The sequence below is a fragment of the Oncorhynchus clarkii genome, unplaced genomic scaffold (assembly GCF_045791955.1).
Source record: "Oncorhynchus clarkii lewisi isolate Uvic-CL-2024 unplaced genomic scaffold, UVic_Ocla_1.0 unplaced_contig_10383_pilon_pilon, whole genome shotgun sequence".
In the NCBI taxonomy this organism is placed as follows: Eukaryota; Metazoa; Chordata; class Actinopteri; order Salmoniformes; family Salmonidae; genus Oncorhynchus; species Oncorhynchus clarkii.
In genome coordinates, this window is record NW_027261118.1 from 21281 (window position 1) to 44869 (window position 23589).

Genomic DNA, 23589 nt, shown 5'->3' on the forward strand with positions numbered 1-23589 from the left:
GCATATTGGATGACTGTCATTCATATTCCATTCACCCAGTTCAATGTAACATCGATAGGTTTAGGCTACTACATGATACTGTAATGTTCCCTATACCCATCATGAGGTTGCTACAACCTAGCCAATGAATGAAAGTTTTCAACACAGGTCGAGATAAAAATGTAAGATGACAGTGACACATTCAATACAGCCTTGCACACTCTTGTCTGCATCTATCTGATCTAGGGTGTAATCATTAGTCCAACAGTTGCAAACGAGAATTAATATTGGGCAAATGCATGGAATTTGTATCCCTGTTTTGTTTGCTTTCGTTTAAGAAACGTGTTTCAACAGAAGAATACACCACTGATCACGCATAAACACAGTTCAGTGTTAGAGCAGCCACGTATTCCCTCTCAACCTTTTCCCTTCGTTTATGTGACCAGACGAAAAAAACTTTCTAAACCAGACCATGTCATAACCGCTATACACAGCCTACATTGTTGTCCTCCTATCAGCTAAAGTAATGTCCTAGTCAACAGCTAATATAACTAATGTGTTAGTAAACCCGCTACAATCATGTAGTAACGTTACACCAGCGGTCCAGGGGCAAAAACTTAATACAACTAAAAGTTTACCTTGACTTGGAATAGATCCAGTGTTGTGTTGGGTAGTCATAGCCAGCTAGCTAACATAGCATCCCTCTGTCATAGCCAGCTAGCTAACATAGCATCCCTCTGTTATAGCCAGCTAGCTAACATAGCATCCCTCTGTTATAGCCAGCTAGCTAACATAGCATCCCTCTGTTATAGCCAGCTAGGCAACATAGCATCCCTCTGTTATAGCCAGCTATCTAACATAGCATCCCTCTGTTATAGCCAGCTAGCTACCATGGCATCCATCTGTCATAGCCAGCTAGCTAACATAGCATCCCTCTGTTTGAGCAGGGTGTTTCAATAGGCTAAACTAGCCAGCTGCATTTGCTAGCTAAGTAAGTGAAACTGAAAGTGAAAGAATGGCACTAGCGCTCTTGCTTCTCCTCCATTTTTGAAGAAATTAATTTGTTGACAACTGTTAAACTATTTTCTTTGTCTTTGAGTCAACTACTCACCACATTTTATGCACTGCAGTGCTAGCTAGCTCTAGATTAATTATCTGCTCCTTTTATTGGTTTGACATGTCAGTTCATGCTGCAAGATCTCTGATAGGTTGGAGGATGTCCTCTGAAAGTTGTCATAATTACTGTGTGAGTCCATGGAAGGGGGTGGGAACCAAGAGCCTTCAAGGTTTTGTATTGAAGTCAATGTACCAAGAAGTGGACGGAAGCTAGCTGTCCTCCGGCTACACCATGGTGCTACCCTACAGACTGCTGTTGAGACTACTGTAGACCTTCATTGCAAACAGTGTTTTAATCAATTGTTTGGTGACGTGAATATATTTAGTGTAGGTCTATCTAAAAAGGTCAACTTTTTCAATGTCTTAACATTTTTATTTTTATGAAATTTACTGAGGGTGGTCCTCATCTGAGGTGCCTCCACTGACACTGATCTGTTGGTCCCAGATACCATTTTTTTTTTAAAGATAGGGGCGTGGATCAGAAAACCAGTCAGTATCTGGTGTGACCACCATTTGCCTCATGCAGCACGACACATCTCCTTCGCATAGTGTATCAGGCTGTTGATTGTGGCCTGTGAAATGTTGTCCCACTCCTGTTCAATGGCTGTGCAAAGTTGCTGGATATTGGCGGGAACTGGAACATGCTGTCGTATACATCAATACAGAGCATCCCAAACATGCTCAATGGGTGACATGTCTGAGTATATAGAACATGAAAAAAATTGAAAATTTTCAGCATCCATGAATGGTGTTCAGATCCTTGCGACATGGGCCCATGCGTTAACATGCTGAAACATGGCACGACAATGGGCCTCATGATCTCGTCACGGTATCTCTACATTCAAATTGCCATCAATAAAATGCAATTGTGTTCGTTGTCCACAGCTTATGCCTGCTCGTACTATAACCCCACCGCCACCATGGGCCACTCTGTTCACAACAGCAAACCGCTCGCCTACACAACGCGTGGACATGTAGTCTGCGGTTGTTCTCTTAAACCACGGTTCACCACGTTGGAGGCAGTTTATGGTAGAGAAATTAACAATCTATTATTTGGCAACAGCTCTGGTGGACATTCCTGCAGTCAGCGTGCCAATTGCACGCTCTTTCAAAACTTGAGACATCTGTGACATTGTGATGTGTGACAAAACAGAACATTTTAGAGTGGCCTTTTATTGTCCCCAGCACAAGGTGCACCTGTGTAATGACAATGCTGTTTAATCCGCTTCTTGATATTCCACACTTGTCAGGTGGATGGATTATCTTGGCAAAGAGGAAGTGCTTACTATCAGGGATGTAAACAAATTTGTGCCAAAACATTTAGAGAAATTAGCTTTTTGTGCGTATGGAACATTTCTGGCAGAGAGCCTCTGACTTGCATCCCAAATGGCACCCTAAATTTCAAATGGGACCCATAGGGATCTGGACAAAAGAAGTGCACTATATAGGGTATCGGGTCCCCCCCTCACCTCCATCCCACTCTGAGTTAATGTGCATTCCGCAGCCCCATGCCTGTGTGCTCCAGACCACAGTTAAGCTGGAGTGTCTGGTGTCCATGACGACATAGAACGCTGCCTGCCCCGGGCCCTGCTAGAGAGAGACGCAGGCCTGCTCCCACTTAGAGCACAGAGTAAAGACAGAGAGAGAAATCATGGAACGCTGCCTGCCCCGGGCCCTGCTAGAGAGAGACGCAGGCCTGCTCCCACTTAGAGCACAGAGTAAAGGCAGAGAGAGAAATCATGAACAGATTTCAGCTGAGGACAGAGTGAGTAGAAGTCGTGGAGGAGGGGGTTGGGATGGAGGGGAGGGAGGGAGGGAGCAGGAATCTCAAGGAAAGGGAAAGCATATCTTAAAAAACAGGTTGGGTGAAGACTTATCTAATACTGTCTCTGTCCTAACCCCTTTAAATACCCTCCTAATACTGTCTCTGTCCTAACCCCTTTAAATACCCTCCTAATACTGTCTCTGTCACAACCCCTTTAAATACCCTCCTAATACTGTCTCTGTCCCAAACCCTTTAAATATCCTCCTAATACTGTCTCTGTCCTAACCCCTTTATATACCCTCCTAATACTGTCTCTGTCACAACCCCTTTAGATACCCTCCTAATACTGTCTCTGTCCTAACCCCTTTAAATACCCTCCTAATACTGTCTCTGTCCTAACCCCTTTATATACCCTCCTAATACTGTCTCTGTCCTAACCCCTTTAAATACCCTCCTAATACTGTCTCAAACGCTTTAAATACCCTCCTAATACTGTCTCTGCCCCAACCCCTTTAAATACCCTCCTAATACTGTCTCTGTCCCAACCCCTTTAAATACCCTCCTAATACTGTCTCTGTCCTAACCCCTTTAAATACCCTCCTAATACTGTCTCTGTCACAACCCCTTTAAATACCCTCCTAATACTGTCTCTGTCCTAACCCCTTTAAATATCCTCCTAATACTGTCTCTGTCCCAAACCCTTTAAATACCCTCCTAATACTGTCTCTGTCCTAACCCCTTTATATACCCTCCTAATACTGTCTCTGTCCTAACCCCTTTAAATACCCTCCTAATACTGTCTCTGTCACAATCCCTTTAAATACCCTCCTAATACTGTATCTGTCCCAAACCCTTTAAATACCCTCCTAATACTGTCTCTGTCCTAACCCCTTTAAATACCCTCCTAATACTGTCTCTGTCCCAAACCCCTTTAAATACCCTCCTAATACTGTCTCAAACGCTTTAAATACCCTCCTAATACTGTCTCTGCCCCAACCCCTTTAAATACCCTCCTAATACTGTCTCTGTCCCAACCCCTTTAAATACCCTCCTAATACTGTCTCAAACCCTTTAAATATCCTCCTAATACTGTCTCAAACCCTTTAAATACCCTCCTAATACTGTCTCTGTCACAACCCCTTTAAATACCCTCCTAATACTGTCTCTGTCCTAACCCCTTTAAATACCCTCCTAATACTGTCTCTGTCCTAACCCCTTTAAATACCCTCCTAATACTGTCTCTGTCCTAACCCCTTTAAATACCCTCCTAATACTGTCTCTGTCCTAACCCCTTTAAATACCCTCCTAATACTGTCTCTGTTCTAACCCCTTTAAATACCCTCCTAATACTGTCTCTGTCCTAACCCCTTTAAATACCCTCCTAATACTGTCTCTGTCACAATCCCTTTAAATACCCTCCTAATACTGTATCTGTCCCAAACCCTTTAAATACCCTCCTAATACTGTCTCTGTCCTAACCCCTTTAAATACCCTCCTAATACTGTCTCTGTCACAACCCCTTTAAATACCCTCCTAATACTGTCTCTTCCCCAAACCCTTTAAATACCCTCCTAATACTGTCTCTGCCCCAAACCCTTTAAATACCCTCCTAATACTGTCTCTGTCACAACCCCTTTAAATACCCTCCTAATACTGTCTCTGTCCCAAATCCCTTTAAATACCCTCCTAATACTGTCTCTGTCCCAAACCCATTAAATACCCTCCTAATACTGTCTCTGTCACAACCCCTTTAAATACCCTCCTAATACTGTCTCTGTCCCAACCCCTTTAAATACCCTCCTAATACTGTCTCTGTCACAACCCCTTTAAATACCCTCCTACATCCAAACCTCTTAACTGTGTGACCCAACAAGTGGTTTAATTGAGGAGTATTTAATAAACCTGTTATTACGAGTTGTATTACGATTCAAGACCAACATGTAATAACTGTAAATTATTATCTCCATATGTGCCCTCTGATCATTCTGTGGAAAAACAAATTAGCTTATTCCTAGTATAGAATTATATTCCTCAGATTCAGTACTAATGGGGAGAGTTAAATGGAAGTCTCCTCAGATTCAGTACTATTGGGGAGAGTTAAATGGAAGTCTCCTCAGATTCAGTACTAATGGGGAGAGTTAAATGGAAGTCTCCTCAGATTCAGTACTATTGGGGAGAGTTAAATGGAAGTCTCCTCAGATTCAGTACTAATGAGGAGAGTTAAATGGAAGTCTCCTCAGATTCAGTACTAATGGGGAGAGTTAAATGGAAGTCTCCTCAGATTCAGTACTAATGGGGAGAGTTAAATGGAAGTCTCCTCAGATTCATTACTAATGGGGAGAGTTAAATGGAAGTCTCCTCAGATTCAGTACTATTGGGGAGAGTTAAATGGAAGTCTCCTCAGATTCAGGACTAATGGGGAGAGTTAAATGGAAGTCTCCTCAGATTCAGTACTAATGGGGAGAGTTAAATGGAAGTCTCCTCAGATTCAGTACTAATGGGGAGAGTTAAATGGAAGTCTCCTCAGATTCAGTACTAATGGGGAGAGTTAAATGGAAGTCTCCTCAGATTCAGTACTAATGGGGAGAGTTAAATGGAAGTCTCCTCAGATTCAGGACTAATGGGGAGAGTTAAATGGAAGTCTCCTCAGATTCAGTACTAATGGGGAGAGTTAAATGGAAACCTCCTCAGATTCAGTACTAATGGGGAGAGTTAAATGGAAGTCTCCTCAGATTCAGTACTAATGGGGAGAGTTAAATAGAAGTCTCCTCAGATTCAGTACTAATGGGGAGAGTTAAATGGAAGTCTCCTCAGATTCAGGACTAATGGGGAGAGTTAAATGGAAGTCTCCTCAGATTCAGTACTAATGGGGAGAGTTAAATGGAAGTCTCCTCAGATTCAGGACTAATGGGGAGAGTTAAATGGAAGTCTCCTCAGATTCAGGACTAATGGGGAGAGTTAAATGGAAGTCTCCTCAGATTCAGTACTAATGGGGAGAGTTAAATGGAAGTCTCCTCAGATTCAGTACTATTGGGGAGAGTTAAATGGAAGTCTCCTCAGATTCAGTACTAATGGCGAGAGTTGAAGTTGGAAGTTTAAACTCAGTTTTTCACAATTCTTGACATTTAATCAGAGTAAAAATTCCTGTCTTATGTCAGTTAGGATCACCACTTTATTTTAAGAATGTGAAATGTCAGAATAATAGTAGCGAGAGATTTATTTCAGCTTTTATTTCTTTCATCACATTGCCAGTGGGTCAGAAGTTTACATACACTCAATTAGAATTTGGTAGCACTGCCTTTAAATTGTTTAACTTGGTTCAAACGTTTTTGGTAGCCTTTCACATGCGTCCCACAATAAGTTGGGTGAATTTTGGCCCCTTCCTCCTGACAGAGCTGGTGCAACTGAGTCAGGTTTGTAGGCCTCCTTGCTCGCACAGGCTTTTTCAGTTCTGCCCACAAATTTTCTATGGAATTGAGGTCAGGGCTTTGTGATGGCCGCTCCAAGACCTTGACTTTGTTGTCCTTAAGCCATTTTGCCACAACTTTGGAAGTATGCTTGGGGTCATTGTCCATTTGGAAGACTCATTTGCGACCAAACTTGAACTTCCTGACTGATGTCTTGAGATGTTGCTTCAATATATCCACATCATTTTCCTGCCTCATGATGCCATCTATTTTTTGAAGTGCACCAGTCCCTCCTGCAGCAAAGCACCCCCACAACATGATGCTGCCACCCCCGTGCTTCACGGTTGGGATGGTGTTCTCCGGCTTGCAAACATAACGATGGTCATTATGGCCAATCACACTATTTCTGTTTCATCAGACCAGAGGACATTTCTCAAAAAAGTACGATCTTTGTCCCCATGTGCAGTTGCAAACCGTAGAATGTTTTTTTATGGCGGTTTTGGAGCAGTGGCTTCTTCCTTGCTGAGCTGCCTTTCAGGTTATGTCGATATAGGACTCGTTTTACAGTGGATATAGATACTTTTGTACCTGTTTCCTCCAGCATCTTCACAAGTACCTGTTGTTCTGGGATTGATTTGCACTTTTCGCACCAAAGTACGTTCATCTCTAGGAGACAGAACGCGTCTCCTTCCTGAGCGGAATGATGGCTGCGTGGTCCCATAGTGTTTATACTTGCATACTATTGTTTGTGCAGATGAAAGTGGTACCTTCAGGCGTTTGGAAATTGCTCCCAAGGATGAACCAGACTTGTGGAGGTCTAAAAATATTTATCTGAGGTCTTGGCTGATTTCTTTAGATTTTCCCATGATGTCAAGCAAAGAGGCACTGAGTTTGAAGGTAGGCCTTGAAATACATCCACAGGTACTCCTCCAATTGACTCAAATGATGTTAGTTTGCCTATCAGAAGCTTCTAAAGCCATGACATCATTTTCTGGAATTTTCCAAGCTGTTTAAAGGCACAGTCAACTTAGTGTATGTAAACTTCTGACCCACTGGAATTGTGATACAATGAATTATAAGTAAAATAATCTGTCTGTAAACAATTGTTGGAAAAATTACTTGTGTCGTTTACAAAGTAGATGTCCAAACCGACTTGCCAAAACTATAGTTTGATAACAAGAAAGTTGTGGAGTGGTTGAAAAATGAGTTTTAATGACCCCAACCTAAGTGTATGTAAACTTCCGACTTCAACTGTAAATAGAAGTCTTCCATACTTTCCTCTGACATGACCACATACTTGTTTAATTTATGTTACAAGTCACACCCCTTGTTCAGTTAGGTGACTGAGACAAACAAAGACGGCCATTGATTATCTCCAGAATAAACTACCACAGAGCAGGTAGCTGCTTGCTGTTACGTCCGCGTAGGACAGAAACCACTGTACTTGTCAGAGCATGTAACACAACAAGCTCAGAGAGCACCGTTTGACTCTCTCACACCTTCAAAAGCATTTATTATATAAAACGACATCTTAGAAAAACACACACCATGACGTTAGAATATACACAAGAATAAGTGATTGATTGTTACATCACGATAATGTTCTGGATAGCCAGCCACACCAGAAACCATGATAGGAGAGAGGCAGTGGCTAACAACGCTGATAGTACATCACTGAGTTGAGGCCTCCCAATGTCTTTAAGATGGAGTAGCTGAGAGAGAGAGAGAGGGAGTCATCATGCATCCTCAGTCAAAGATGTTTGCGATTGCCCCTTCACGCTTGAAAACCTTTCTAACACTATATTACAATGAATGTATGATCAAATATTTACAAAGGTCTTAAAATTCACCACTGATTGTTAATATGAACAGAATGCCTTTATTTCATGTAAAGAATATTCTACAGAGTATTTCATTCCCATGCCTGTTCAGTTAGTTACGGTCAGCTGTTGTGCATCCTCCTCACATTGCTACAAAACAAATCAGGAAAGAGAGTGGATCCTTCTGACATTGCTGCAAATAAATACCCATTCCTAGAACGCTTGGGCAGATTATACACAAGTATGGTAATATATATATATATATACTGGCAGAATGGTGGATATACTGTACATTTCCAATAGAGGATGACCCAGCTCAACGAGCCAGCAACAACACTTCCACTGTCCTCTTCAGTTCAAATGTCTGAGGCATTATGGGGCATTATGGGTACTCCTCGCCGAGTACCTCCCCTGGCATGCCATGCCCTCCCACTGGGCGAGAAGGAGGGCTGTTTGCCCCATCCATCCTCTCCTATGTCCACAAGGCTCGTATTCATTAGTACACGCCGCAGCAGTATGTTTCGCAACGGAAAACAAACATTTCTTATTGGTTCAAGTTCAGGTCGTCACTCCCTGATTCAGTCCGTTTTCTTGCGTTTGGTTCCTAATGAATGCCACCCAGTCTTATCAGGCTCATGAGGAAGGCTCTGTGGCACCCTACATAGTGCACTACTTTTGACCTTTAGCTTACCAGTAGTGCACTATATAGGGAATAGGGTGCCATTTGGGACTAAACATGGCTCCTTCCTCAGACCACAGACACCCCCTGGGCAGGGCAGGTGAGGGCGGCAGCTACGTCGGGCCTCTCGATGCGGGCTAGCGCCGAGCACAGAAGCCCCAGAGTGGAGCCCTCCTGCTGAGCCCAGTTGGAAAGGAGGGTGTGTACAGGGGCCTCGCCGTGCCCAAACAGGTCCATCTGCTCGGGCTCGTAGCCCAGCGCGGCCCCCAGGGTCCTCCAGGAGCCTCTGCGGCTCCCGCTCCCCTCCTGGAGCAGACGCTCCACCTCCTCCTGTCTGTGGGGGGGCAGGTTGATGTACAGACGGCCGTCCTGCTTACTGTCCCTCTTACTACCTGGGGGTAGAATACACAACAGACACAGATCGTCACAAGTCCATTCAACAGTTATAATAGATGAGAATAGCCAATAAGAAAAGACGTCTGTAAGTTGTTCTGGATAAGAGTGTCTGATAAATGCTAAATGTGCTCTACATTGAGAGAGATGAGAACATGTATTTAACTTGGGCTTCTGTTCTCACTCCAGTAACAGTGTAGTGCAGTGAGGTTAATTGTGGCGTAGTCGTGAGATGGCTGTTGGTTGTTACCTTTACTTGGTTGGCCATCCTGCAGGCTGTGTGAGTCCAGGAACACGCCGCTGTCACTGTGGAGTTTTTCTCCTTCAGGACACGTCCCCAGCTCTGCAGCGCGGGCTTTACCCAACGCCTGCTTCTGCTTATACGACGTCCAGCTGACGAGACATGGGAGGAAACACTTCTACACTCTTTACTAAACATAACAACAGGATCATTTTTATCACAACCTATAACGGAAATACACGACGGCAATCGAAAGGTTTGCAAACAATTCTCCACCCCCGTTATGCATTTAACAACTCCCTCCAGCCAATGCTCACACCAATGCAATGCTTCAAGTGTGGAGAATCAGGATGCAGCCAATGAGACGGCAGCGTGTCTCCTGTCAACTCACCACTTGTAGGCGACGTAGAGCAGCAGGCCCAGCACCACAGCAGCCAGAACAGATACGTAGACCAGGATGTGGTTGCTGCTCCCATCATCCTGAGGGGTGAACCCGGGGGCCCTGGGGGCTGCTCCTCCTCCAGGGGCAGGGCTGGCCTCCTCTCCATCATTCACCAACCCTAACCCAGGCAGGCGAGGAGCGGCCAGAGGGCCGTCAGACTCAGGGGGACGAGACAGGATGTGGAGCTTCTTATCTGTTGGTTGGAGAGAGATGGGAGACTGTTGATTAGAGAACCACTGAACCATGAAGGAAACACTAAGGATAGAAGGGGGCCACTTGACATATCTGCCCTGTCCTTATCCCCGTCTCAACATATCTGCCCTGTCCTTATCCCCGTCTCAACATATCTGCCCCGTCCTTATCCCCGTCTCAACATATCTGCCCTGTCCTTATCCCCGTCTCAACATATCTGCCCTGTCCTTATCCCCGTCTCAACATAGATGCCCTGTCCTTATCCCCGTCTCAACATATCTGCCCTGTCCTTATCCCCGTCTCAACCTGCCCGTCCTCAACATATCTGCCCTGTCCTTATCCCCGTCTCAACATATCTGCCCTGTCCTTATCCCCGTCTCAACATATCTGCCCTGTCCTTATCCCCGTCTCAACATATCTGCCCTGTCCTTATCCCCGTCTCAACATATCTGCCCCGTCCTTATCCCCGTCTCAACATATCTGCCCTGTCCTTATCCCCGTCTCAACATATCTGCCCCGTCCTTATCCCCATCTCAACATATCTGCCCTGTCCTTATCCCCGTCTCAACATATCTGCCCTGTCCTTATCCCCGTCTCAACATATCTGCCCTGTCCTTATCCCCGTCTCAACATATCTGCCCTGTCCTTATCCCCGTCTCAACATATCTGCCCTGTCCTTATCCCCGTCTCAACATATCTGCCCTGTCCTTATCCCCGTCTCAACATATCTGCCCTGTCCTTATCCCCGTCTCAACATATCTGCCCTGTCCTTATCCCCGTCTCAACATATCTGCCCTGTCCTTATCCCCGTCTCAACATATCTGCCCTGTCCTTATCCCCGTCTCAACATATCTGCCCTGTCCTTATCCCCGTCTCAACATATCTGCCCTGTCCTTATCCCCGTCTCAACATCAAATCAAGGGCCTTGACACATCTACCATTGGCACAATGTTTTTTTGTAATAAGTCAATGACTGTGTAAAGAATGTGAGGGCTTTCATACCTACAGTTGAAGCAAACACAGTCACAAACAGTGAACATATTTGATAACACTACCAGCTATCTGAATAATGATCTTGTTGCCAAATTTAATCCAGCAGCAGTAGTCTGTGAGGGCCTGTCAGCTCCCAGCCCCCTCTGACCCAGTCAGCTACCAGCCCCCCCGACCCAGTCAGCTACCATCCCCTGACTCAGTCAACCCCCCCTCCTCTTTACCCCTTTCTACAGCCCCTGACTCAGTCACCCCCCCCCCCCAAACCCCTCCTTACTCCTTCTACAGCCCCTGACTCAGTCACCCCCCCCCAAACCCCTCCTTACTCCTTCTACAGCCCCTGACTCAGTCACCCCCAAACCCTTCCTTACTCCTTCTACAGCCCATGACTCAGTCACCCCCAAACCCCTCCTTACTCCTTCTACAGCCCCTGACTCAGTCACCCCCCCCCCCCCCCCAAACCCCTCCTTACTCCTTCTACAGCCGGCCCATTTTAGGATCAAACACGACTGGGGACTCCCCTGACCTCTATCTACAGTGTCAGATGGGGTGACCTGTGTGTTCAGATGACCAGACTCCTGGGGAGATCCAGGCCACTAGACCAAGGCTTGGTCATTTGGAGCCGGTGAGGGGTTACCATGTTGGGGTCACCAATGTGCCAAGGCCCTGGGGTCTGGTGTGGGGGTAGTTAGATTGTCAGGCCCTTTTTAAGAGCTGTCGGCTCCGAGCCATTTGACTGCAGCACTTAAGAGTGTTTTCTCTCTGTTGGACTGTGCTCATGTTTCCTCAAGTGTTGCTAAGTGTTCAGATTAGGTGTGGGTACAGGTGTTGGCCACATGTGTTCTCTCTCTCTCTCTCTCTCTCTCTCTCTCTCTCTCTCTCTCTCTCTCTCTCTCTCTCTCTCTCTCTCTCTCTCTCTCTCTGGGGCTTTATTGGCATGGGAAACATACTTTTGTATATATAGTGTCTGTGGACACCCCTTCAAATGAGTGGATTCAGCTATTTCAGCCACACCCGTTGCTGACAACTGTATCGAGCACACAGCAATGCAATGCAATCTCCATAGACAAAAATTGGCAGTAGAATGGCCTTACTGAAGAACTCAGTGACTTTCAACGTGGCACCGTCATAGGATTCCATCTTTCCAATAAGTCAGTTTGTCAAATGTCTGCCCTGCTAGAGCTGCCCCGGTCAACTTTAAGTCCATACGCACACACCATACACACAGAGACTCACCCATGCAGAGGGTGTCAGAGTTGAGCTGGCAGGCTCTGATCTCCACCTCAGTGTCAGAGCACTGAGAGCAGGCCTGGCAGGGCTTGATATCACTCTTCTCCTCTGAGAACGTTCCTGGGCGACATGGTTGGCACTGGGTGTTCCCCTGGGCACCACACAGCCTCACCACCCCCTCGCCCCGTCCACACATGGTGCAGGCGGCACACAGCCCTGCCACACTCTTCCCATCCCGCCAAAGGTAGAAGTGCTGGTCACAGTCACAGTGGGTATCCTGGGTGGCGCTGCAGGAGGTCAGCTCTGGGATGCCAGCCGGGCAGCGGGCACAGGGGAGGCACGGGGAGAGACCGTCTGATGGGGAGAATGTTCCTAGAACATACAAGGTATAGGTGATTTGAATGTATCTCACAGTGTTATCAGTATGTGTTGTACTATAGCTGTATGTCTACTGGGGGAATGGTATAAACAACAGCATCTAAACCCTATTGCCTCCATGACTCACCCTCAGGGCAAGGCTGGCACTTGGTGTCCTCCATCCCACACTCTACCTCCACCCCATGGCCTGGAGGACACGGGCTACAGCACTCCCCTGACTGGCTGAACTGCCCACTGACACAGGCATCTCCCAGGGCAACCTGGAAGGATAAACAAAACAGTTAGCTTAGCATCAATGATCAGATAGATATAGTGATGTATTTATCTGCAGATGCCAGTGACGAGGGAACTCTTTTATAGATCAAACTGATGAGTGCTAAGTGGTTGACAAGCCAACACATAGACATGTTCAAGACTATGATGGAAACTATGGTGACAAGCCAACACATAGATATGTTCAAGACTATGATGGAACCTATGGTGACAAGCCAACACATAGATATGTTCAAGACTATGATGGAAACTATGGTGACAAGCCAACACATAGATATGTTCAAGACTATGATGGAAACTATGGTGACAAGCCAACACATAGATTGCTCAAGACTAGGATGGAAACTATGGTGACAAGCCAACACATAGACATGTTCAAAACTATGATGGAAACTATAGTGACAAGCCAACACATAGACATGTTCAAGACTATGATGGAAACTATGGTGACAAGCCAACACATAGATTTGTTCAAGACTAGGATGGAAACTATGGTGACAACACATAGACATGTTCAAGACTATGATGGAAACTATGGTGACAAGCCAACACATAGACATGTTCAAGACTATGATGGAAACTATGGTGACAAGCCAACACATAGACATGTTCAAGACTATGATGGAAACTATGGTGACAAGCCAACACATAGACATGTTCAAGATTATGATGGAAACTATGGTGACAAGCTATGTTTGGAGGAGTAAGAGCACAAGCGTCTCTCTCGGCTGGTCTCAGTCAAGGCCAGTCCAGTTCCACCAACCAAAGACTCAAAAATAAGACCTCAATGTTTGTGTAGAAATCAGGAAATCAATTACACACACCCCTTTTCCTGCCTCGACATCAGATGGAAAGAATGGGGAGAAGGTGGGCGTATTGAAAATAGTCTTTTTTTATATTTTGATCTGGCTCTGTTTTCAGAGTGCTGAGCGCTTATCTGCCCCGGCCGGGTAATGGAGGGGCCAGACTGAGGCCCAGATGGCACCCTATTCCCTATATGGGGCTCTACATTGGACCAGGGTCTATAGGGCTCGCCGGGCTCTGCTCAAAAGTAGTGCACTCTATAGGGAATAGGGTGCCTTTTGGGAGGCAGCCCCAGTGTGTGTTAAACATGAGGGATACATCAGACATTCCTAAGGGCTTATAGAGCCCAGTGCAGCCTAGCAGGAGGGACTGTCTTTAATCAGACTGGCTATAATCAGACTGGCTTTTAATTAGACTGGCTATAATCAGACTGGCTTTAAATCAGACTGGCTATATATAATCAGACTGGCTATAATCAGACTGGCTATATATAATCAGACTGGCTATAATCAGACTGGCTATAATCAGACTGGCTTTAAATTAGACTGGCTTTAAATCAGACTGGCTTTCAATTAGACTGGCTTTAAATCAGACTGGCTTTCAATTAGACTGGCTTTAAATCAGACTGGCTATAATCAGACTGGCTTTAATCCCATGGAAAGAATAAAACAAAGGAGAAGGAAAACACTGAGACATGAGGAAGAAGGAAGGAGTAGAAAGGGCTTCCTCCCTCCCACATTGACACATTCCACATGGGTGTGAATGACATTATAGTCACAATGTGTGTGTGTGTGTCTCTTGTCCTCAGACACAGTGAGGGGTGGGAGGAAGGGAGGGAGGGTGAGGAGGAGGGGAGACCGTTGTAGCCCCAGGCGGGTGTGTCAGTTAGCCCCCGCAGCCCAGCATGTGTGTCTATTTTGAGGGGGCCTTTGATGTCCCCCCCCCCCCCCCAGCCCTGCAGGTGTGTGTGTGTGTGTGTGTCGCTCCCTCCCGACTGCCCCTCACTATGTCTAAGAACGAGATTTACACACACACACACACGCACACACGCACACCCCCCCCCCCCCCATCAAGGCCCTCCTCTAAGGCAGTCAGGCATCTGAAACATGCCCATGTTGAGGGCTGATTGACCCACTAGCCATTATCCCTGGAGCCTGAGGGTAGACAGGAACTAACAGATGTCTAACAACTAACCTCCTGCTAACAGCTAAACAACCCTCTGATTTCTCCCCGACTCACTCCCAAATGGCACCCTATTCCCTTTATAGTACACACTTTTAACGAGGGCCAATAGGGTTCTGGTCAAAAGTAGTGCACTACGTAGGGAATAGGGTGCCATTTGGGAGAAACCGCTGTCTCCGATGTCTGCTCCAAGAAGCAGCTTGTGTCAACATGTGGAGCCTCCAACGAGCCCAACACACACAGGAACCAACGCACACACACACCATGCCAGTGGTCAGATGATGTGGATGCTACGCTACAGGACTGTTTTGCTAGCACAGACTGGAATATGTTCCGCGATTCATCCAATGGCATTGAGGAGTACACCACCTCAGTTACCGGCCTCATTAATAAGTGCATCTGCGACGTCGTCCCCACAGTGACCGTACGTACATATCCCAACCAGAAGCCATGGATTACAGGCAACATCTGCACCTAGCTAAAGGCTAAAGCTGCCACTTTCAATAAGAAGGACACTAATCCGGACGCTTATAAAAAATCCCGCTATTCCCTCAGACGAACCATCAAACAGGCAAAGTGTCAATACAAGACAAAGATTGAATACTACACTGGCTCTGGTGCTCGTCGGATGTGGCAGGGCATATACAAACTATTATGGACTACAAAGGGAAACACAGTCATGAGCTGCCCAGTGACGCGAGCCTACCAGATGAGCTAAATGCCTTTTATGCTCGCTTCGAGGCTAGCAACACTTAAGCATGCATGAGAGCACCAGCTGTTCCAGACGACTGTTTGATCACGTTCTCCGTAGTCGATGTGAGCAAGAACTTTAAACAGATCAACATTCATAAGGCCGCAGGACCAGAAAGATTACCAGGATGTGTACTCAGAGCATGTGCGGACCAAATGTGCAAATTACCTCAACTAACTTGTACCCCTGCACATTGACTCCCTGTATATAGCCTCATTATTGTTATTTTATTGTGCTACTTTTAATTTAATAAAACATTTTTACTTTAGTTTATTTAGTAAATATAACACTATTTTTAAGGGCTTGTAAGTAAGAATTCACTGTTGTATTTGGCCAATATGACAAATAACATTTAATTTAATTTGATCATTCCAGTCACAAAACTGCACCGAAACAATTCCACCACTAGAAAGAGAACAACTTTGAAGGGAAAGGAGGGTACGTTTCATTCCAAGAACAACAGAACAACTTTGAAGGGAAAGGAGGGTACGTTTCATTCCAAGAACAACAGAACAACTTTGAAGGGAAAGGAGGGTACGTTTCATTCCAAGAACAACAGCACAACTTTGAAGGAAAGGAGGGTACGTTTCATTCCAAGAACAACATCACAGCTTTGAAGGAAAGGAGGGTACGTTTCATTCCAAGAACAACATCACAGCTTTGAAGGAAAGGAGGGTATGTTTCATTCCAAGAACAACAGCACAACTTTGAAGGGAAGGAGGGTATGTTTCATTCCAAGAACAACATCACAGCTTTGAAGGGAAGGAGGGTATGTTTCATTCCAAGAACAACATCACAGCTTTGAAGGGAAGGAGGGCACATTTCATGCCAAGAAAAACAGCACAGAGGTTTTATTGCACCATTATTTGAGGAGCCAGACAACATGTGAACCTCAGCTAGCACAGATCTGCAGTATCAGGGTGATGGGAGCTCAGTTTCAACAGGTATTCATCTCAGCTATCACATGCGCTTCTACAGTGAGCTGTGGTTGTCTTATCACTGTGATATGTGGTTGTTCTACCTACCTTAGTTGAATGCACTGTCGGTTAATCACTCTGGATTAGAGTGTCTGCTAAATAACCACTGACTGTAAATCACTCTGGATTAGAGTGTCTGCTAAATAACCACTGACTGTAAATCACTCTGGATTAGAGTCTCTGCTAAATAACCACTGACTGTAAATCACTCTGGATTAGAGTCTCTGCTAAATAACTACTGACTGTAAATCACTCTAGATTAGAGTCTCTGCTAAATAACTACTGACTGTAAATCACTCTGGATTAGAGTGTCTGCTAAATAACTACTGACTGTAAATCACTCTGGATTAGAGTGTCTGCTAAATGACAGAAAATGTACATGTGAGAATGGCCCATCACAGTGAGTTGTGTGAGAAGAGCTTGGCCAATGGCTTGTAGTCTCTTTCAACGGCCGTGTATTTAGCTTGTGTCCCAAATACACCCTATTCCCTACTTGGTGCACTTGTTTAGATCAGAGTCCTATAGGGTTCCATTTGGAATGCACAAGCATTGTTGTGAACCAGGCTTCCCGGGGAAGTTCCATGGCAGAAATCAGCTAAAGAGGGGTCAGAACCCGGAAATCAGTGACACCTCACAACATGTCAAACCAATCCAATGACCTGCTTGGGCGGAGCTCCAAAAGGTGCTCACCAGATTAGTGCCGTAGGAGCAACAGTGAGGACGACAACAGTTCAACAAAACAAGCACTGGTGACAAAAGAATGTTTACAGCACGCTGGATTTCACAACATTTTAGAATGTTTACAGCACGCTGATTTTCACAACATTTTAGAATGTTTACAGCACGCTGGTTTTCACAACATTTTAGAATGTTTACAGCACGCTGGTTTTCACAACATTTTAGAATGTTTACAGCACGCTGGATTTCACAACATTTTAGAATGTTTACAGCACGCTGGATTTACAGCATTTTAGAATGTTTACAGCACGCTGGTTTTCACAACATTTTAGAATGTTTACAGCACGCTGATTTTCACAACATTTTAGAATGTTTACAGCACGCTGGATTTCACAACATTTTAGAATGTTTACAGCACGCTGGATTTACAGCATTTTAGAATGTTTACAGCACGCTGGTTTTCACAACATTTTAGAATGTTTACAGCACGCTGGTTTTCACAACATTTTAGAATGTTTACAGCACGCTGGTTTTCACAACATTTTAGAATGTTTACAGCACGCTGGATTTCACAACATTTTAGAATGTTTACAGCACGCTGGTTTTCACAGCATTTTAGAATGTTTACAGCACGCTGGTTTTCACAACATTTTAGAATGTTTACAGCACGCTGGTTTTCACAACATTTTAGAATGTTTACAGCACGCTGGTTTTCACAACATTTTAGAATGTTTACAGCACGCTGGTCTTCACAACATTTTAGAATGTTTACAGCACGCTGGTTTTCACAACATTTTAGAATGTTTACAGCACGCTGGTTTTCACAACATTTTAGAATGTTTACAGCACGCTGGTTTTCACAACATTTTAGAATGTTTACAGCACGCTGGTTTCACAGCATTTTAGAATGTTTACAGCACGCTGGTTTTCACAACATTTTAGAATGTTTACAGCACGCTGGTTTTCACAACATTTTAGAATGTTTACAGCACGCTGGTTTCACAGCATTTTAGAATGTTTACAGCACGCTGGTTTTCACAACATTTTAGAATGTTTACAGCACGCTGGTTTTCACAACATTTTAGAATGTTTACAGCACGCTGGTCTTCACAACATCTTGAATATTACCTGTAATGTTCACCTCCTGTAGCCTAACTGTCATCTAAAACAAATGTCATCCTGCACCTAAATTACAAGGCTTGGATTTGCACCTAAATTACAAGGCTTGGATTTGCACCTAAATTACAAGGCTTTGATTTGCACCTAAATAACAAGGCTTGGATTTGCACCTAAATTACAAGGCTTGGATTTGCACCTAAATTACAAGGCTTGGATTTGCACCTAAATTACAAGGCTTGGATTTGCACCTAAATTACAAGGCTTGGATTTGCACCTAAATTACAAGGCTTGGATTTGCACTAAACTATTTTATATTTCAGCACTTAAAAGGCATGTACAAAATCTGGTGTACATTGTCTACTGGTATCATTTTAAACTGGGAACGTACAGCACCTTCACAAAGGATTCACACCCCATGACTTTTTTCACATTTTGTTGTTTTACAGCCTGAATTTAAAATGGATTGGATTCAGATTTTGTGTAAGTCGCCTAAACAAAAGACCCCATAATGTCTTGAGTCATTAAGTATTCAACCCCTTTGTTATGGCAAGCCTAAATAAGTTCAGAAGTAAACATTTGCTTAACAAGTCACATAATAAGTAGAATGGACTCACTCTGTGTGCAATAATAGTGTTTAACATGATTTTTGATTGACTACCTCATCTCTGTACCCCACACATACAATTACTCATCCACTGAATTATAAATATTTTGTGGCAGCGATGCTGTCTGGTAGTGTCTCCAACTGCTGCTTCATCATGCTGTAGACCAGAAACTGGCAACCGCACACACACACGCGCACAACACACTACACACACACACACACACACACTACACACACACACACACACACACACACGAGAAAGTCCAGACATGGTCCACTCCAGCTCTACTTTGCTCTGCAGAGCCAGACCCATTGGCATTTCCTCTTGTGCTGACCAAATATAGAGTTAAATATTCCCCTCCGTGCACCAGTTCATGGGGTGGAGTGTGTGTGTGTGTGTGCGCGTGTGTAGTGTGTGTGTGTGTATAAACATCCACCCTGCCCAGGGCTTAATGACCACAGTAATCAGGACTGGGACTAACAGAGCTCTGATTTATGGACCTCAGAGGGAATTTGTGTAAAAGGTCTCCGTACTCGCCTACTGAACAGGAAAAGGCAGTTGAGAAAGTCAACATGAAAAGTGACCCGATTTGCATATGACATCAGAGTGGAATCTTGTTCCAAAAAAAGTGCTGACTTGTTAGAATTTTGATGAACTATATTAGAATCATTGTGTACTGTGCTGTTATATGCTAGCTTATATAAACCATTTTCAGACTGTTATGGGGTAGCTCAGGACTTGCTTACATACAGAGCCAAGTAGCCTACACAGTCGACACCTCCTTGGCTCAAGGACCATGAGAAAAGAGAACACATAGACCTGATCTGTCTGCACCAGGGCCACTGGCGAGAGTTGAGGGGCCGCAGTTGCTCTCTCCACTTCAGTACTAGAGGACTTGATTCCCTGGTGAGAGGAGACCTCCATGGAGCCCTCTCTGCTTTCAAAAGGTGCTATGAACTCCACGGCTGTCACGGTCACTCCGTCAACACACACATAAGCAACACACACACACACACACACACAAAAGGGTGAATACACACAGAAGCACATGTACACACAGAAGCGCGCAGTCACACACACTCCCTAAAGCCGCCCTTTGGCCTTTTTGCAATGCGATCCCATTTGACATGATATTTGACTCCTTGGCTGCAGCAGCATGGAGTTTCCACGTGAGAGTGATGAGCACATAAAAGGGTGGGGAGCCCCAGGAGGCAGGGCTCTCCCTCCACCCTGACCCTCCCACCCTGGGGACAGCAGCATGGTGTCACCACCTCCACCCTGAGGACAGCAGCGTGGTGTCACCACCTCCACCCTGAGGACAGCAGCGTGGTGTCACCACCTCCACCCTGGGGACAGCAGCGTGGTGTCACCACCTCCACCCTGGGGACAGCAGCGTGGTGTCACCACCTCCACCCTGAGGACAGCAGCGTGGTGTCACCACCTCCACCCTGAGGACAGCAGCGTGGTGTCACCACCTCCACCCTGAGGACAGCAGCGTGGTGTCACCACCTCCACCCTGAGGACAGCAGCGTGGTGTCACCACCTCCACCCTGAGGACAGCAGCGTGGTGTCACCACCTCCACCCTGAGGACAGCAGCGTGGTGTCACCACCTCCACCCTGAGGACAGCAGCGTGGTGTCACCAGCTCCACCCTGAGACGTCCAGCAGAAACAGAAGAACAGGAGATGTAGATAGAGGTCCTGTAGTGCACTATGTAGGGAATAGGGTGCTATTTGGGATGCATATAATTGCCTCCATGACTCATTATCTGGGCAAGTCTGGTCAAAATGTGGACCTATCGGCCCTGGTCAAAAGTAGTGCACAATATAGGGAATAGGTTGCCATTTGGGAGGCAGTGCACTATATACGCAATAGGGTGCCATTTTGGGACAGACACACTAAGGCAGAGGGAAGTGTAGGGAGGGTGGAGCTAGCGCTGCTTGCCTGTCTGATTGGTCCATGATTTTAATCTGCACACTGATTACTGTCATCAGCAGTAGCAGGTCATCTTTAAAAAGTCAACGTTTGGAATCTGGAACTTTTTTTTTGTTAACCATGTTTTGTTCCAGTCAGGGAATATGCTGAGCTTTCCATCTCCTCCTAACAGCATGACAAACTACTGGATACCAATAGCCATGCCACTGTAAGCCTGCTTGTCTGTCTGCAATTTATTATTCAAGTTCTCAAAATGCTGAGTTACTCTCTCAAAGATGTCGCTGTGGGAAAGCAAAGTGGCGGTCGTGAGTTCAAGTGAAAACCAACCAGAAAACTGCTTAGCGTCAACATGGAAATTACATTTACTGTTCTGTTACAAACAGGGTCGCCCTTCTCTCGCCACAGACTGAGAGAAATTATAATTTCTTTGCTCCGGATATCCAGACCGCAGCGATAGTTTTACTCATGACGCATTTCTACCAGGAATTGCCGCAAGGAAGGACTATGGCACTATCTATGAATTGTAATACCGTTTGGTAATGTAACAGAGGACCTTGGACAATCAAACCACTAACATTAGTGGGCCGGTGTGATTCAACGACAAGTATAATGATATTTAATACATTGAGGTTTGAAAAAACATTCATATTAAGCAGAGAAAACTAATTGCTGAAGTTCACAAAAAAAAAAGTTTTTTTTAAAATTTTCAAACAAACCTCTGTGATAGAAACAAAGGTGTGTTTTGGGGAAACAAACCGTTGTTTTCCATTTAAAATGAACGTTTGTTGTTTTTATCCCCTCATTAAACAGATAAATATCTTTCCGGGGTCACATGAATGCAGAGTGAATTAAGATCTGATGGAGTTTTATCTCTAGTGCTTTGATCTTGAAGAAAGGGTTAGGCCCTGGGAACATGACAAGACATGCCGCCTCTCCTCTCCTCTACAGGCCCTCGGGTCTGTTGGACTTGAAAGGAGATGGAGTGTCAAATTGTCATCTTCTCCAGCTGTGGAAAGGATTATTTTGACACTTTGATCTGTACAAATCAAATCTCTCACTTTAACTACCTGCATTAACGTTTAAATGACACACACTTATAATACAGCCTAAGCCTTATCAATTGGTATGGAAGATAAACTCAGATCAGAAAAATAGAGTTTATCTCTGAGTAAAAGCAGGAGAGTTGTAGATAATGACAATATGTCACATTCTGTAGCTATACAGAACATTGTCAATGTAGAGTGAGAAGTTGGCTAGATTACAATGTAACACAACCAAGATGCAAGGCATCTAATCATTGCCAGCTTCCAATTGGCTCATTCACCACCACCCTCCTCCCCCCTGTAACTATTCCCCAGGTCGTTGCAGTAAATGAGAATGTGTTCTCAGTCAAATGACCTGGTAAAATAAGGGTTACATAAAATAAATTCATGTAATTACAATGTAGCGCGTGCGTAATGCCAACATAGTTTACAATGTAGCCAAAATCATTAACTTTATGCAGATTGGCTAAATAATGAATTCGCCTCATGTTGGACAGTAATGTGCGTTACTATACATTGCACTCTCAGCAGAAAATAACAGGGAGGGAATTGATCTGTTCGTGTATTACTGTACAGTAGCCTATGAGATATATTAGTGAGTTACAGCCTATGTATATCAGGAACAGGAGCGACATGACACTTACATTTACGAACAGAAAAAGTGTGCAGACCCAAAGCGCATCCATGTCACAGTTCTTCGCCGATGGAAAATCCCGTACAATGAGTTGGCTATACCCCTTCAAAAGTCTTTGGGACCGAAGAAGGCTTCAATAGCCTACTCCGTGAGACGTAACCCAGGTAAATGCCAAAAAAGCGCACCTAGGTTCCTAAAAACTATTCACAGCTGTCAAGAAATCACTTTGAGAGTAACAAGAACACGACCAAACGAGAGCATGTTTTTTAACTGCATCAAAGTATCCTTACACATACCGCGGAAGAAAAATTGCCTCAGAACTCAACAGCAAGTCCGAGTGCCGCTTCTCTTAAGTGAAATCAACTGCCATGAAAGAAAACGTCAGGAAAACAGTAAAAAATCCTCTTCTTTAGGCTACACACCATCTACTTTTACTGTAGACCGTTTCTTTGTTACATTCCCTACAGTTGAGTCACACTTCAATCTTTGTTGGCATGTTCCTCTTGCAGAGTGTGAGTCTGAAGCGCAGCGTTTTGGCCCCTCGATCTTCAAGCGCTTGGTTCACTTTCGACGCCTTCAGCTCTCTACGGCTGGAGCCCGGGTCCTCGCTTTGTGATTGGCTGATACGCGACGGCAATAAACACATTGAAGTGATATTCAAATGGAGATGAAACTTGATACACTGTAATAAATAAAGGGGATACATTCCGGAAGATGCCTTTAGGGATCTGTTTAAAGAATGGACGTTGGGACTTTGATGTAGCCCGGGCTGTATTTTGCGGTCTTAATTTTTAAACCCCCGGTTATTTCTCCAGGGGGGTTACAGAAATTACTATTTTGTGGCTAATATTCTCCGTCACACTCTTTTTTTATTAACAATAATAACACAAATAATAGCCTATATTTTTTTTGTATATATGTAAATAAGCACATGCTTATAAAATGATATGTTGTAT

General features: G+C 44.7%; 1 protein-coding gene across 2 annotated transcripts; it reads right to left on the minus strand.

The window, feature by feature from the left end:
* Window positions 1–7765: 7765 nt before the first annotated feature.
* LOC139404936 (tumor necrosis factor receptor superfamily member 16-like) lies at window positions 7766–23219 on the minus strand. 2 transcript variants are annotated; one of them, XM_071147477.1, is made up of 6 exons: window positions 22644–23219; window positions 12760–12892; window positions 12261–12626; window positions 9792–10035; window positions 9410–9552; window positions 7766–9158 (listed from the first exon to the last, which is right to left on the minus strand). In XM_071147477.1, exons 1-6 carry the CDS (start codon window positions 22683–22685, stop codon window positions 8836–8838), a joined length of 1251 nt encoding a protein of 416 aa, XP_071003578.1. In that variant the 5' UTR covers window positions 22686–23219; the 3' UTR covers window positions 7766–8835. The 2 variants fall into 2 exon arrangements, with proteins under 2 accessions (XP_071003578.1, XP_071003579.1); XM_071147478.1 differs by having other exon boundaries at window positions 8853–9158; window positions 9410–9575; window positions 22644–23191.
* Between the last annotated feature and the right edge of the window lie 370 nt (window positions 23220–23589).